General features: G+C 42.0%; 1 protein-coding gene and 2 long non-coding RNA genes across 12 annotated transcripts in view; 1 reads left to right on the top strand and 2 right to left on the bottom strand.

Moving 5' to 3' along the window:
* TRPC7 (transient receptor potential cation channel subfamily C member 7) overlaps positions 1-9,060 on the top strand; it is a 64,795-nt gene extending 55,735 nt beyond the window's left edge. For 4 of the 5 annotated variants that reach the window (XM_015875865.3, XM_032447433.2, XM_085532117.1 and 1 more), the window contains 5 exons: positions 1,169-1,390; positions 2,798-2,878; positions 5,250-5,303; positions 6,581-6,656; positions 7,364-9,060. In XM_015875865.3, coding sequence (XP_015731351.2) covers positions 1,169-1,390; positions 2,798-2,878; positions 5,250-5,303; positions 6,581-6,656; positions 7,364-7,506 — 576 coding nt within the window. In that variant the 3' untranslated portion in view covers positions 7,507-9,060. The remainder of the gene's footprint in view (positions 1-1,168; positions 1,391-2,797; positions 2,879-5,249; positions 5,304-6,580; positions 6,657-7,363) is intronic. The other variant, XM_015875866.3, reaches the window with a different exon arrangement.
* Positions 3,380-8,822, bottom strand: LOC146752271 (uncharacterized). Of its 5 annotated transcripts, XR_014940712.1 has the most exons (5): positions 8,710-8,813; positions 8,417-8,477; positions 5,347-5,488; positions 4,183-4,270; positions 3,380-4,068 (listed from the first exon to the last, which is right to left on the bottom strand). It is a non-coding gene; the product is annotated as an uncharacterized LOC146752271 (long non-coding RNA). The 5 variants fall into 5 exon arrangements; XR_014940711.1 differs by lacking the exon at positions 8,710-8,813 and having other exon boundaries at positions 3,942-4,068; positions 8,417-8,551; XR_014940710.1 differs by lacking the exon at positions 3,380-4,068 and having other exon boundaries at positions 4,131-4,270.
* LOC107320212 (uncharacterized) lies at positions 9,018-15,751 on the bottom strand. 2 transcript variants are annotated; one of them, XR_014940706.1, is made up of 6 exons: positions 15,594-15,751; positions 14,167-14,304; positions 11,841-11,957; positions 10,952-11,039; positions 9,449-9,723; positions 9,067-9,197 (listed from the first exon to the last, which is right to left on the bottom strand). It is a non-coding gene; the product is annotated as an uncharacterized LOC107320212 (long non-coding RNA). The 2 variants fall into 2 exon arrangements; XR_014940705.1 differs by lacking the exon at positions 15,594-15,751 and having other exon boundaries at positions 9,018-9,197; positions 10,952-11,091; positions 14,167-14,334.
* Positions 15,752-16,956: the final 1,205 nt, after the last annotated feature.

A 16,956-nucleotide genomic window follows, 5' to 3' on the forward strand; every position in this document is an offset into this window, starting at 1 on the left:
TCCTCTGTGCCTTTTCCTGATAAACTGTCCTGATGGATGGGTCTGACCATCATCCTCTGAAAATGCCAAGTAGTAGATCCATAAAGGGTGTGCTAACCTTAACCTTGTCCTTGTGCTTGGAAATGATCCTGGCCCATCCTGATGCTTCATAAAGATTCATAGGCACTGAATCATGGTTTTTTTTTCCTACAGCTGCTTAAGTTGCAGGTGGTGAGTGGTAGGAGAAGTAAGGTGCATTGATCTGGGCTTATTGTGGTGGTGAATGCAGTCAGGATTAACGTGGAAGTAATCGGATGATAGAAGAAATCAGTGATCTGGTCTCCTCTATGGGTGATTCCTGGCCAGTGCAGTGATAAAAGTTAGCAGGCAATTAGCACTGCTCTTAATCAGAGGCAGTCGTCGTTGTTATATGTGTAAGTTGTTCTTCTCCTTTCCATGAATGTATGTATGTTTTAGTACAGTTATTTAGCAGCAAAGCACAAGCACTGGGCTGTTACTGAAGGACGAGCCCTTTGCTGTCCAATGAAATAAGTAATGTTCAGCTCAGAGAAACCACACTAGTGTGCAAAGCACCTTCAATAAACCCAGTTACTGGCCGCCACTATAAAGACGGCTGCAGCTGTGCTGCCATGTTCAAATTAGACAAAGAAACAGGGAGAAAAATACCACTCTGAAATGATTTGCTCTTCATTATCTCTCTCATTGCAGCACAGCTCTGCTCCAGCCTTCCTTGCTCCTACCTCCATCCTCCAAAATGTCTCTTTGTGACACTGTACTGCGTTTCTGCAGCCTTTGCTGGAGAGAAATGTGAACTCGTTTGTATCCCATCTTACACTGACCTTTCTGGCATTTGCCTGGCTTAGAAGGCAGAAACAGTTCCCAACTTCTTCATAATAAGCAGTTTGTAGAAATTGTCTGTTGAGCAGAAATAAGGTGGCATTCAGTCTGGTATTTGGAGGGCTTGTAATCTGTTTATTCATTTCATTGTTCGTTTTCTCCTTATTTATTTGAGATAACATTATCTTCTTAGGTTTCTCTGTCGCTTTCAGGTGTCCCGTTTGGGCTGATTCTTGTTAAATCCTGCCTGTATGTTTGTTCTTATGATAGCTCAATTCATTTCTTTGTGCCAATTATGCATTTGGGTGTTATTTTCTCTTCCCTTTCCAAGGAGGATGCAGATGTGGAGTGGAAGTTTGCACGTGCTAAACTCTGGCTGTCCTACTTTGATGAAGGAAGGACTTTACCTGCTCCCTTTAATCTAGTGCCAAGCCCTAAATCATTTTATTATCTCATACTGAGAATAAAAATGTGCCTCATAAAACTCTGCAAATCTAAGGCCAAAAACTGTGAAAATGATCTTGAGATGGGGATGCTGAACTCCAAACAACGGGTATGTTGCATCTTTGCTTTTCACCTTCTGTGTAGAATATTGGATTCGTGGCTGCAGGGACCTTCTGGAGGGGGTTGTGTGGTTTGTGGGTTGACCAGGGACAGTGCAGCCTCTTGCTCAGTGTTGTTACTTGTCCTATATCAGCACCTAGAGGGTCCTCCCAGACTTGCAGCCTTGTTGTACCAAGCGCTGTCAGTACACTTGTGTCAGAACAACTGTTATAAAAGGAGGCACTTCTGTAATGGGGTTTCCCAGATCATAATAGACAAAGTCAAAGACCTGGGGCAGAGGCACAAATAATATCCCATCTTGTCTGGCTCCCAGTCTGCCCAGCAGGCTTTTATGCCTCTTCAAAACACACTCTTGACTTTAAGTGATTTCCCAGTTAATTTTAGTGCCATTACTTTAACCACTGTATTTAGTACCATTCCAGGTTTGGGAACAAATTTCCAAGCAGTTACTAATAACACCTCCTAAATGCCTATAGCTGTAATTAGCAACCCCTCTGCTTACTTCTGCCTAGTGCTGGGTAGCACTGATTGGCAGATCCTGCCTCTTCCATCTTTTCTCTGGCCACTTGAAAGAGAAGTGTGTTCCCCATCATCTGTTTAGCCATTATCAGCTTGCTGGTTAGTAATAATAATGACACTGTTTCTCAAGATCTGTGGGACAGTTGGGGATAAAAGTCCCTTAATTAAGGACCTCTCCCTACATACACTTGTATACAGTTGTAAGAGTCTGTTTTAGCTCCTTTGAGTCTACAGTATGAATTAGTTCCTTTGAGTAAGTACTAGTCTACTTCTCTAGCACTTGGGCCAAAAAGTTCATAGGTGGATAAGAGCGTCAAAGAAATCTGTAATGAATCTTGGGCTTCTGAAAAGACTTTTGGAAGCTTCTAGAAGGGAAAATCAGTAGCTTTGTTGTCATCTGATAAAAAATAAATACTGTTCTATTTTTTAAAAGGTTTCAGATAAAAAAGTAGCAAATTGTCCTCCTGTTTTCAGAGAACTGCTGAAAATCAATTCTGTTTCAGAATTTCTGATAGCTGCATTGACTTGTTCTCTACAAATCTATTTATTTTTTTAGAACTATGCCCTCCATTGGTAATCACCAATCTAAGATAAATACATTTTGTTTTTCTTAGTACCTCCCTAACCAAAACTTGTCTGAGAATGCTATTTTTGCCTTAACAACTTAAAATCCTTTCTTTTTCCCAGCAATTTTTGGTTTTCAATTCTTTTCTCTCTTTAGAACGTTACCTTTTTAGAACAGAATGCACTGGCTTTCATTCTACCCAAGCCTTTAATCATTTCCTACTGGGTTTTACAAATCTCCATTTACTTTGGGGTTATCCACATGTGAGAAGCTATCACTGACCTAATACATCACAATGTTTTATCATTTCAGAAAGTTCGTTTTCAGTCTGGCAGTCTACATACAGAAAATTTTTCGCTGAAGAATGCTTACAACAAGCCCACGAGATACCAGGTAATCACAGAGCGGGGCAAAGTGTGTTGGTGTGCTGCTCTGCTGGGCTGTGTTGCTTGGATCCACTCAGTGCCATCCTGTGATGTGCTGAGCTGTGGCTTAATGCAGTCACAGCACTCAGAGACAAATGCAGTGTATCATCCATGGAAATAGAAGTGGTGTTAACATAGGTCACGCTAATTAATTCCACTCATGGGTATTAAGCTTCATAGTAGGACTGTCATTCAAGTTTTAATCTCCCAGTCTTGCACTGGCAGTGTTTCATTGTCATGACATGATGCCATCCCTCCAGCCTTTCCATTGCCATTTGCACATGCTTTCTCTGTCAAGTAACATGTCCTACCTGCAATGTGGTATGGTCCAAAAACACTTATGGCTGCAGTGGTGGCAGAAGAAACCCCAGCATGGAACTAACACAGCTCTGTCTCACTGCAGCATTCGATCAGCAGAAAGTGTTGTTTCTTGTGCAAGCGTATAGTGGGGGCAACACCATAAGCAAAATGTGTCCCATTCAATTTTTATTTTTTAATTATACATTGAAAAAGAATCAGTTGGCAACTACTGCCTCTGGAGGAACTGACATGAAAGAGTTGAGGAAAATAATAGTTTGATGGGGTAAAATGTGCACTGGCAGTTCTAGGACTGATTTGTTTTATGTTGGTGAAGCCTCCAGCACAACGAGCTCCTGGGCTGTGTAACAAAATGGCACTATTATGTTTCTGGTCATAAAAGTTGTCCTTGCTTTTATACCAAGACACCAAGGTATCTCTGAGACTCAGTTGGAAGTGGAATTTGTTCATTTTGGCATCTGGATTTAGCTGGCTTAGCACCATCAAAATTGAAGGGAAGAGAGATGATTGTCCTTCTCAAAGCAGCACTTTGGCATTTCTGACATTTTCCTGTACATTCAGGCCCATGGATTGCAGAAAGATGTGTTGGCTTCTGCTGATATAATTTGTAAATGAGATCACCTAATGTTTGTGGTAAATTAAGCCCTTATTTGTAGGGTTGAGAAAGCCAAAGACAGCTGTGAAAATAAGTTGAGTTTTCAAAGAAAGACAGGCATGAATACTTGTTACTTTCTCTTGATTTTGCTCCTACTGGACTTGTCTTCAAATGATCTTAGAGTGTCCGTTGCTGTAAGAAGAAACTGTCAAATAGCACAAGAAAGGTGTAATAATCTTCATTATCTAAGTATAGAAAAAGAACAAACACATTGATATCTGGACAGCAAGCTTTCTTCTGCAGCTGAGAAGATGTTTGAAGTAGTGGCTTCTCTGCACGTTTCCTTTAGTGATTCTTACCAGGTGAAGTAGACCTGTGCTTTGTGTAGCTGTAGTATGATGTTCTCATGGGACACCAGAAGATGTGCAGAACCTAAACATGCAGTACCTTGAGAAACAGGATAAACAGCTCAACAAATAGCTGCCATGATGTGGAGATAAACTAGGCTGAGTAAAAGGATGTCTTCATCAAACCCTCTTGAGATGAGGCTTTGAAGGGAGCACTGCTAAAATGCTGCACTAAGTTCATCATGTGTCAGTCCCTACTCCTAGCACTGGCAGTCTGTCATGCTGTCAGCAGCACCTTTTTCTATAAAAGTCAGAAAAAGATTTGTCAGGGAAATTGGAAGGACTAGTTGGTAATTTTAGAAGCTCTGGAGTGTATTTATTTGATGTTCGGAGTGATAAAACAGCTGCAAGTTAAGAGATGAACAAATGTGATGGCTCAGTTCACTCTGGAGCTCTTGTACTGCTCGATGGGTAACGTGTGGGTTAGAGACCAAATGTATTTAAACTGTTTCAAGTTTGGCCTTCATTATCAAGATACTGTCTTGAAGCTTTATTCTGCATTTCCCTGTGATAAACAAAACTGTTTTGCAGAGAGGCTATTTCGTTTACTGTAGCTTTAAGGAACAGCACTGGGGAGAAGGAGAAAAGCAATCCTGGGGCAAAACCAAATTACTTTCCTATACCTACTGGCATACACTACACTACTGTCTACTAGGTGACTAAGGAGCCTCGTGTTAGGGATGGCCATGTTTTTAATATTTAGTTTCTGTAGACAAATCTGTGTGCATTCTGTACTCAGTGGATTAGGTGGGCACCTTTAGGCTTTTGGCTTTCACATACAGCAGTTAATATAGGACTATATTTGAGTAGTGGCCATCAAAAATACCAGCTGCATGGGAAGTGGAGTACATAGGGCTTATTTTTTTTTTCCAGATAATAATAATATTGTTTACGTTGATTCCTTGTTTTAGTCTAAATTTCCTGTCACCTGTTCTGAAACAACAACAAAACAAATCATTTATTTTGGACCCAGGATTTTTCTACTTTCCCCAAACATTACTTCATTTATGTTTTCCCAGGTGCCAACCCTACCTCCCTCTGGATTCTACTACCTTGGCCATCTTCAACACACCGTACGTGCGCCGTGCCTCACCTCTGTTGCCTTAACTGACCCACCTGGTTAGCCAGATGCCTCTTTGAGACAAGGACAGAGTCTTTAACATCCCACATTCCATGACTTCATGACCTATATATAAATGAGTGGATCCTTCTTTGATGTGCACGTGCATTTTGTACCGTTATAATTCATAGCTGGCTTCTAGGGAAACAAAAAGAACAAGTGTATTGACTCCTTAATTTGAGTTTCACAGTTTTTGCAGTGATTTTAAGTGAAGTTCAAAGCAGACGGGATTGCTCTGCAAATAGTTGAGCTCATGCTAAGAGAGGAAGAGAAGAGAGGAAGAGATATTTGCATATCTTCTCTTGGCCATCAAGCATTGGGTGCCCAAGAACTGATATAAACAACCAATAAGCAAATTTAGGTATATTAGTTTGACTCCTGATCATTATCTCTGACAGAGAAATACTTTTACGTTTCTCACAGTTCAAATGCTTTTTTCCCCACTAATGAGCATATTTTCTGTAGTGAGGAGCTGGCAATGATGTAGGCCTTCTGCCATAAGCCACTTGGCAGCCTGAGATTGACTAAGTTACTTTCCTTCTACATAAATAAGGCATTTTTTGAACAATATCACATTGCAAGCTTGTATCCATCATCACCTCTTACAGTTTCCATGTATCTGGTTCCTTACTAACAGTCATTGCCCATTTTACAAATCTACATGATGCTGTTTTTGTCCTCGCTGTGTCCCATAAAATCCACCATTTCTCTAAAAAAATTTCTCCTTCTCCATTTTTCTTCTCTCTTTCTCTAAGTCTGTTTTCTCTCCTCAACCCCATGTTCCAAAACAAGTATTTCTGTTTAGACTTGGGTCAGATGTTCAATTCATCATCATTAGTGAGTTTGTTACCATCATTAACTAACAACTTATTTCTTCCAGTAAAGCTTATTTTATAGATGCATTAAATGGCAGCTTGTTCAAGAAATGGTCTGAGTCCTACTTCTTAAATTGCTGTTGGATCATCTGTGTTTTCATTTGATCTGTGGGACATACTCTGCACTCGTGTATCCCACAAACATAATGAGGACTCATTATGGAATGGCTATCAATCAGCTATTTCAATACGAAGTTCACAATATAAAGTAGTAAATAAACGAGAAGTCAGCAATAAAAATCCCTTTGCCTCCTCTGGAGCCAGGCTTCATCCATAGAGAAATCAAGAGCTTGAATTTCTCAGAATTGAGGAGGTGTGGATAAACTCACCTTAAGTGTTTCTGTTCTCTTTTCAGAAGATAATGAAACGCCTGATTAAGCGGTATGTGCTAAAGGCTCAGGTGGACCGAGAAAATGATGAAGTCAATGAAGGTGAGTGGATTTTTATTATTGCCACAAATTAGAGCATGTCGTGCTACTGCTACTGATATCTCAAGAGAAAGGGTTGAGCTTTGAGAACAGCCTTTGTGGAGAGGAGACATGCCTCAGGCTCACATGAAGGCAAACAATGCTGACTCAGAGCCACCTTTCTGCTCTGAAATTTTCCTTAGCAGAAAATATGTATTATAGGGTCTGTCTGTGCATTGTCCTGCTTTGCCTCTTAGCTCCACATATCCTTCCTTTGCAAAACCCAGGGCATTATTCATACTTAGCCTTGTCTTGGGGCCCAAGTAAAGTAGTTATTGGCTGTACTGCCCATGTCCACCACAAGGGCATTGCTGAAACTGAATAAGGATATGCGCTGCCTTGGTGTCTTGTGGGATTTGTAAGCAGATGGAAAAGACACTCTTTGTAATGCCTTTTCCCCGCTATCCTTCTGCAAACGTCCCATGTAGGTGAAGGTCTACACATGGAGAGAGAACAGACTTGAGAAAAAAGATGAATTTTCCATACATAGCTTATACTGCTGTTGGTTCTATAAGCCAAATATTAAATGCATAAAAGCAGTAACATCATATAGAGTGCCACAAACACCCATGTCCAAGCTCAGGTATAAGATAGGAGATAATCTCTCCTGTCTTAAACCCATAGGTATGATTTCCTTGATATTGCTAACAACAATGTATTCCTCCCTTTAGGAGAACTTAAAGAGATTAAGCAAGATATTTCTAGTCTCCGATATGAACTCCTGGAAGAAAAGTCCCAAGCTACTGGTGAGCTGGCAAGACTCATACAGCAACTGAGCGACAAGTTCGGGAAGAACTTAAATAAGGACATTTGATGGTGAGCAGAGAGGAAAGCACCTGGTTTTCTAAATGATACTCAGTCTCAACCAGCATCTTAAGAGGACAAAAAACAGCGCAAAAAAACAGGGACCAGGCACTCTTCTATAAACTGGCAGGTGTCAGTTGGAGCACTTGCATTCCTCCTGTGTTTGGTGACTTTCCAGTTAAAGCTTTTATGACACAAAACAACTTACTGTTAAAAAGCATACAACCTTCAACATCAGAAGTAAAGGAAGCGTAGGGAAGGCACCTTTAGTTAAAGGCAAAAAAGCCAGACCTTCATCCACCTGTCTCCAGTGAACTGTGCTCATTTACCTTAACTCTGTACTGACAAGAAGTAGGTGAAGGCTGAAGGAAAAACATGCCAAGCATATTCCTTGAGAATTTAAAAGAATCCTGTCCTTGGCTGTGTCCTTTTACGTTTACATGGGCATCCACGGAGGTAACTTTGAACAGCATGGTGGTTAATTAAAAGCATAGAAATCATCTGCTGAAATGACCAAGGCTGATTATCAGCTACTTTTCAGACTGGATAAGAGAGTTGGAGCCATGAACCAAACTTGTTGGGTAAAGCACCCTTCATCCCTTTGCTGGAACCTGATAAAGGGATTCCAATCCAAAAACCCCTCTCAGCTTTTTCCAGCTGTATTAGCCAACCCACTAATGGATATGGTCCCTTTGTACACACACTGAGCCTCTCTTTTGTCCATAGATGATCCAGCTACAACAACAGTGTACTGAAACATTCAGTGAAAATCCACAGCAGAAATAAAGTATTTTGTGCTTATGTGTTCAGGGCAAGGAACAGCACTAACTGATGACAGCAACACAATTCAGCTGCTCTGCTTTTGGGTTCCAGAGTTCAAAGAGGAAGCCATAGCATGAGGTAAAACATGAAAAACATACCCCAGAAGCTTCAAATCTTTGAATCGTAGGAAGAAAAGGCTTCATTTCCAATGGGGATGTGCTGACGAGTAAGAAATAAGAAGAAGAATGAATTGTTGGAGAAATGATTGTCCTGAGTTATGTGTTTGGCTTTTATGGAGAACCTGGAAGGAAATAAAACCACTTCTAAGGCTGTAATACATCCAGACTGCACTTTTACAAAGGGTAAGCAGCGAGTTGATGCAAAGCAACTGGAGACTTGGATTGCTTGAGTTTCTACATTTAGCTACGTGATTTCAATATTTAAAGCACACCTTACTACTTGGGAACCGCTGAACTGTCCTGTTTGTTCACAAGGTACACCTACGAGATGACCGTTGTGTTTAGGGATCAGCTGCAAAAAACAAGCAGAAGCAGAAGGTGACCCGTGATCAGTTCTTAAGTGCCAGATGAGAACACAGATAGCCTAATAGTATCATAGTTATATTTGTATAAAAACAGTGAGAAAAAAAAGACAATAAAAACGTGTACTGTACGTAGATCTGTTTAGAGAAAAAGCAGAATACTGTATTTTTACCTTTAATAAGATTATCTTGTATACTGTCATATTTTTACCTAAAACCAGGAAAAGAAATAATAAAATTACCTCATAATATTTTGTTGTACACTCGGTGAAATACTTGCCTGATCTTTTGGGTATCCCAAATATTTTGGTGCTTTTCTGCAGCGTTAATAATGAAACCATCCAAAGAAGCAATTTTGCCATAAAACTTCTGAAGTTTGGCAGAGTCAAAAGGCAAAACTGAAAGTATATCACAAGGGAATGAACTTAAGGAAACTTCATTTGAAATTATTAGTATTGTCATCAGTATTAATGCATTTCTAAAACTACAGTGGGAAATCTGCTACTTTTGCATGATGGTTCTTGCAATGTAGTGTTATGATGAATCCCTTAATGCTAAGGAAATAACATTAACCATAATTTCTATTTCTCATTATACTACTTATTGAGTCAGATAAGGAAGGTAAGCAGAAATGCAATGATACACTTACATTTTGCCTATTTAGATGCAGCACACTATAGGATTTGTCCTAAGGTCCTGTGTTGAAGAAGGAAGTGTTCTGGTGCTGAGTATTGCATCCGTGCATGCTCTGGTCAGCACAAATAGCAGCGCAGTGGGAGGAGCTTTGTAGAGCAATGTGGGGGCACAGCCGTGGCCCATCAGCTGCCCTGTGACTGGTGGGGTGAGCAAAGCAGCACAGCCCTGCTCTGCATGCAGGAATTTGCTATGAAAGAGCATCACGTTTTCTAGGACTTCAAAAGGAGACTGAAAGATGCACAGAGAAAAACACAGTTGGAAAAATGTGCTTCTTCCCCTTTTTTGCATTTACATTCCATGAACTATCCAGGTACTGAGGCTTTTTTGTATTAATATTCATGACAAGTGTATAGTTGGAATAATACAGGGGTATAGTTGTAATTACAGAGTAAATGGATAAGCAGAGGGTATATAAGAAAAGACTCACCAATGCTGAGGCTTTCAGTTGAGATGGATGCTCACCAATGTTGAGGCTCACCACAAAAAGCTCCACAAAGGAGCAATCTCCAAAAAGAGATGCTGCCTTAGTGGTGATCAGCCCTTAAATGGGATTTAGGAGAGGTGGAGTCAAGCTCCAACCCTTCTGGGAGCACAGCTCAATTACCTTCACCTGTGCTCCTGCAGCTGACCCATCATTGCCTCAGGTGGTTAATGAGAGATTCAGGCTGTGATCAACAGTTTCCCTTACAACAAGCAAAATCCCACTTCTCCAAAGCACTTTCCTCATCTGGTCCCAGGAATACCATGCAGCAAGAAAGCTGCATGCTATGTATTCACGTGCTATGAGCAGAAATGATGTTAAATTCATTGCATGGTTAATGAACTCTGTTTATAAGAAATTAAAGTTAAGAACCTTACTAAATGATCCCTGAGAGAAGTCAGGGATTTTGGAGAGGAAATATCAGAGCAGTTGGGACACAGAAAGGAGCAGATCTGGTGTGTGCAGCCCCCTGTGCCATCCCCCATCATTAGTCACGGGCTGGCTTGAAATGTGGGGGTTCTATTTCTTGAACAAATTCATAGTGGATTCCATATCTTCCAGGGAGCCAAAGAAGCTGGCCTAATTAAATAAAGGAGACACTGAGGACTCAGGAGGGGACAGCCCATCACTGCATCACAGGTGGGCTTCACATCAACACTGAGATCTCTTCACTACAGTTAAATCAGTGCAAACTGAAAGGGAGATAATAGCCAAAGCAGCCAAATAGCTGAACTGGATGGGGAGCTTGCAGTGTATTTAGCAGCAAGTAAAAGCATGCTCACTTACTTAAGGTCACTTGAGAGAGATTTAACACAAACATGCAGCGTGATAAAGAGGATTTGGAAGGGCTTAAAAGGTTAGTGAATAGCTAACAACTTGTTAATATTTAAGCAGTATTGACTATAATGCAGACTAATATGTAATTCTCATACTAACGATTAATTATATTGATGCAAGGATTTAATTAGGACTTACCCAGCAGGAGGGACGAGGGATCTGGTGCTGAGATGAATTTCCCTGCTGCAGCCATTTGTCCTCACTCTGGGCAATTGGTCCATACATACTGAGGAAGCAAAAGGCTGAAGGCTGAGATCTTCCAGAGGATGAATGTCACCCTTCAGTACATCAAAGACAATGGCACATACATAGACTTCATAGCATATTGCATCTTGAAAGAGAGAAACAAATCCCCAAAGGAAACCTCTACCTGTGTCTGACAGCTGCTGTGCTCTCCCTCTCAGTTCCATTTTACTCTATGGTAAGAATTACTTTACTTCCACCAAGTTTAAAAACTCACCTTTTTTTTTCTAATAGCAGACTAGGGATTAAATCCGCATGGTGATGATTCCCAGACAAAAGAAACAGAAGTGCATTCATCCTCCAACAAAGCTTGCTGTGCGCCTCCATTTAGAAACAATGCTGACTGATTTTATCAATCATACTTGTAGCCTTCCAGGCCAGTAGAACAGTCCTTCAGAAAGCCAGCCCACTCATCTTCCCAACCTCGCATCCACATGAACTCACATCCCAGAGACTTCCATTCTGGTCACTTTTCCCCCCAGGTCCCTGAGCATCACCATCTCTGTGCCACACCTCACAGCATCATCGAACCTGAAGCTTTTGGGGGTGACAGCTAGGCCAGCCCTGAGCCAAAAAGGGGCTGCCAGTTTTGTCACTGGGGGCACTTATAAGAAAGAATCCAGCTCGTGGTTTTCTGGCAATATCTGACTGCTGAAAAGCAGTGTTTTTGAGATTCAAGAATGACAGTAAGTGAATAGCAAATAACAGCTCCTTAGAAGGGATATTCACTGCAGAGTAAAAAGACACAATTTGGGAGAGTTTTGTATGTGTTAAAGATGCTTACCCATGCATTGTGTGCCTGTTAACACCCTTGCTGTTATCTAGGCATGGCACCAAAGCTGCATTTTCCATAACGTTTCTCCAGCATCTTGCATTAGGAGGTTCATGTCTGCAGCTCTTCCTAAGGGAGCAAACGACAGAGAGGGAAAGGTGCAATTTGAAAGGAGGGAGGAAGAAATGTCACGCTACAAGTTAAAACAACGGCCACAACCCGCAATAACCCCACAAGCCCTGTGCCCCCGGGTGGTCTGAGAGGAGAGCAACCGCTGATTAGATCAGGAGATCTTTATCTGCCCTTTCTCGGAGCGCTACGAAGCGGGGTTGGGGCTGCACGTCGCGCCGGGACCGGTAGGCAGCGCTCAGCACCAAGCGATGCGCAGAGCCCGGCTTCCAAAGGGAAGCAGCAGCTACAGGAGCAAAGAAATCCTCTTTCTGCAGGTTGGTTTCTCTCCCACTCTCTCTCTCTCTTTTTTTTTTTTTTTTAAGCTCTTCGCTTTCTAAAAGTGCCGTTAAACTGAGGGATGGTGGAACCGATGAGTTCTTGCTAAGGGGGAAAGTCAGCATTTCCCTGCTTGAATCTGATTCATGCTGAGATGGGTTTCAATTCTTTGCCTTGCTTATCTTCGTGGAAAACATCTTCCTTGCTCCCACGGGACCACATATTTCAGTGCTTGGCACTTATTCCCACCCGTGTGGAGATTAAAATCTCCATCAGCAAAATTTGGACTGTATGTTGTCCTTAGGACCAACTGTGCTCAAACCACCACCTGCTGCTGACCCAAATGGGAGGTTCAGATATTCATACTTCAGAAACAGCATGATTTGGTTTTACACTTAGTCAATATAATAGGTGATGCTCCTATCCATACCTATATAAGTAAAAAAGAAATCATTCTAAATTGAAAACAAAATCACAACCCTTGCACCATGTCACATAACTATGAAGGGTTTTTTCAAGCCATCCTTTGAGTTTTAATAGCATCACCACCAAAACAGGCAATCTACCTACATTTAAGGTGCAGAATGCAGACATATTCGATAAGGAGATTTTGATCCAAAAATAGAAATTCTTCACTATGAGGGCAATGAGGGCCTGGCATGGGCTGCCTGGAGAGCTGTGGATGCCCATTGCTGGCAGTGCTCAGGGATGGGCTGAGGGGGCTGCGGGCACCTGGGCTATTCAAGGTGTCAGTGCACATAGCAGGGGTTGGGACTGGGGGTGCCTTGAGGTCCCTTCCAACCCAAAGCATTCAGTGATTCTAAGTACCAGAATACTTGGGATATCAATCTAAGGGCAGCAGCGGGCCAGCCCCTGCTCGCCTACAATACACTCCCTTGCACCCTTTCCAAATGCTAATAGGAACTCCCTTTGTCATGCGTATATCTTGGAGAAGGACTTAGAGCCATTAGCCTTCACTTTTCCTATGCACATATCACGTCCTTAGCAAAAGACACCACTTCAGTAATAAACTATACGACGAGAAATTTATTTCTTGCTGTTCTTGCAGTGATGAGTCAGAAATCTTTGCATTATGACAGCTTAAACCGGTGAATTTTGTGCTCCCAATTGCAATTAAGAGTCAGACAAAAGCTCCAGAGTCAGCGCACCCCTCCTGCTCCAAACCTGGTTTATACTCATTCCTGACATTTAGGTCTCCAAGATGCACCTTCAGAGACTCCTCTGAGATCTCGATGAGATGCAGAAGTGACACAGAAATAGTGGGACGGCATCCACAAAGCTTTCTTTGATTTTAATTGGAATTTTACAGCAGAAAGCTGAGTTGTCCCAAATAAGGAAGTCATAATGATAATAATAAGGAGAACAATAATTATGATAGGAGTAGTAATAATAGTAAAACATTTCGGAAGCACACAATAACTGTATGAGCAAATATCCAAGAAATCAAAGCCAGCCCATCAGCAGCTCTGTGTCAGACCCACTACTTCAAGCCTCAGTGCTTTCCAGCAAAGCTGAGTTCCGGGCACATACTTGGGAATAACCCCAGCCTGCATCTTCCTTGGGCAAAGGACTGTGGTTCAGAGCCATGTTGGCATCATTTAAACCAGCCCTTGAAGCCAACCAATTCCATTGCATTGAAAACACCGCCCACATTCCATAAAATTCAGATTGGAGATGCAGCCCACAGGGATTAATGAGGGTTTGAATTTATTCCTCAAGAGCTTCTGGTAGTTTCATTTTTCTGCTGTGCCACTATAGTCTTCCTACACACTAAAGTCGCTCGCTTGCTTCCAGCTAGGGAAGGGACTTGATTTCACAGCAAATAAGAATTGCATTCGGGTAAAGGAAAATAAATAAAGCAATTACTCACGCTGTACTTCGGCACAAAGTCTGCTTATGAAAATTGCCGTGCAGTGGACAAACAGTTCCAGGTGATGTTTTTCTCAGCAGGAGTTCTGCAGTTTGCAGGCTGTGCCCCTACAACGCTGGGCACTGAGAGCTTGGATTCCTGTGGGAGTTGGGAAGCTCTAGGAGTGAAGTCAGGAAACAGAAAGCACTGGGGGGAGCCAGCAAGACCCGTCCAACCACCCTCAGGTTACAGACCTTGTGACCATTTGTTGCCATTCAGGCAGTCAAAGCTGTTTTAAATACACATCAAACATCCTACTGAGCGTAACATGGAGCCATCAGGCACTCATTTCTGCACTCCCCAGCTCTTTTGCTGCGACTTTTATGAGTTTGGGCAGAGTGGGCAGGAAAATCTCTTGATGACGTTCTTCACACATGCAGCCCCAGCAGAATGTCTGGGTTTTGCCTTCCTCTCTCTATGAGTCTTTCTGATTTTCAGGTTTTTTTCCAAGTTTGAATTGGACATCAAGGGGGGAAGCAGCAGAGAAGAAACCCAGTGTTGGCTCAGCCAAATAATTGTATCCTCACTAACTATAAGAACATCTGTCTGTCCTCTTCACCTCCCCTCAGAAAAGAAAAAGATTACATTAATCTTCACTCAGCACTGTATCATACAATCATTTGAATTGGAAGGGACTCTTAAAGGTCATTAGGTCCAACTCACCTGCAATGAACAGGGGCACCCACAGCTCCACCAGGTGCTCAGGTTATGTAGGCTGACACCTTGAGTGTCTCCAGGGATGGGGCAAGTACCACTTCTGTGGTTAGACCGTGGCAATGCCTCACCACCCTTATTGTAAAACACACTTTCCTTCTGGTTAGACCCAGAATGACATCATGAACCACGACTGTCTGATGCTTGTGATATTCCTGCTTCTGCATGTGTATCTTTTTGAGTGACGTTCTGCATAATTCAGCACAATTCTACATGTTCCATTGTTAATGTGCTCAAAATACACATTACTCAGCTTGACGACTAGGTTTTGTCTTACAGCCATCTGGATGGTTTATTTTAGAAAGTGAATTGGAAGAACAGTGCTTTATTCACAGTTATTAAAAGGGCTCCATGCAAACAGGAGGGCTGCAGGGATGGAACTCCTCAATGTGCCTTTGCCTTTCTTCTATTAGCCTCCAGCCTCAGCTTAATCTTAGCACTTCTCATGCTTTTTTCGAAGGAGGAAGATAAAATTTATCATTTACCACAGTGTTTTTATCATGGATACTCTATTGGAAAGCTTTATACAGAAGTACCATAAATCTCACCATAAATCCATCCATTGATGACTGCTGTTTGCACACCATGAACATACACTGACCTGCACTAGGCTACAGCTGGGTAACAAAATCACACTTCATGTTGATGCCAATTAATATTCACAGGAGACTTACCTGGCAGTGGCAGGAGGAGAAGGAGGACAGGGTCCAAAAGCCCTTAAGGGCAACTTCTGAAACCGTGTACCAGCAGCGCAGTGCCTGAAATGGCTGGAAAACATCACTTGACTTCCATCTTCCATGTAAATACATTTTCCTTTGGATGAAGATGTCCCAGTCAGCCTCTGGGGAGGCAGGAATACACCAAGCAGAGGGAGCTGAAATGGTCACAAAAGATCAGTTTTATATTAACTGTGGATCTGTTCATTGTGAATATGTGGCATTCACAGTACTACCCACTTGGTAACTACAGGGTATTTTCATGGCCCAGGAGGTACTGCAGGATCATTTGCAGCAGCCTTTACCCGTGTTTTCTCCTCAGAAGAAGCTGTGGAAGGTTTCCCCATCTCTAATCCACTCAATAAAGGCTTTGGGGACTGGGTTTGCCCTCCTGTGTGTGTCACAGCCAACATTGCTTGTTTAGAATGTTTCCATTTGTAATTATTGCACAATTGAACGAAGCGAGGAGCTTTGATCACATAATCATTACACCTCTCCTGCTTTGAGGCTAACTGTGCAGCATGACAGCATCTGTTTTAATCCCCAGGTGGTGCCTCTAAAAACAAGAACTTGTAGTTTAATACAAACCTGACTGTGGTCTTCTATTCCTTTAACAGCTAATGATAGAAGAAAACTACAAAATATAGCAATGATCCCACAGCTGCAAACTACCCATTACAGCAACACAAGATGTGCAAAGGATGCCTGCTAGCACGCTCCAAGCCAATGAATCATCTAATGCCCTCCCATACGCAGAGAGGATTGTAGATTTCATTTATTTCACCGGTATCTGTCGGAGCCAAAATAGAAGTGCATTTAACAGGGGATCAAAACCCATCACTACTGGGATTGGGATGGAACTTCTTCAATTGTCAGATTTCGCAGCAGAGACCGCATGACACTTTGGCAGGACTTTCACAACCCTGCCAAGTCAGAAAGCCATAGGACTGCTTGCAGCTTGATCTGCAAAGCAATTGTTAGTTGGGAAAAATAAGCAAGGACATCACCCATTATATTTCACAAAGCACAGAACTGAAAAATAATAACAAGACAGAGAATAGATTTGGATGACTGAAGCAGATGGATATTCCCTCAGTGTAAATGGCAAGTGTCAGTTAGATACATCAATTTCTTCTCTGCTGTAGATTTTTAACACGACAAACAAGATGATTAGTGTGGTGGATACCATGAGTCTGAAAAGGTCCCTGTGATCTCAAGTAAGGTGAGTATACCTATTGTGCTCTTGGTGGTCTCCAGGGAGGCATTCTTAGTTGACATTAATTGGCGCAGAAAGATCAATGAAGCCACGTATACAAGCTGC

This window comes from Coturnix japonica, unplaced genomic scaffold, assembly GCF_054131305.1.
Source record: "Coturnix japonica strain WE unplaced genomic scaffold, WE-NBRP24 Scf048, whole genome shotgun sequence".
Taxonomy (NCBI): domain Eukaryota; kingdom Metazoa; phylum Chordata; class Aves; order Galliformes; family Phasianidae; genus Coturnix; species Coturnix japonica.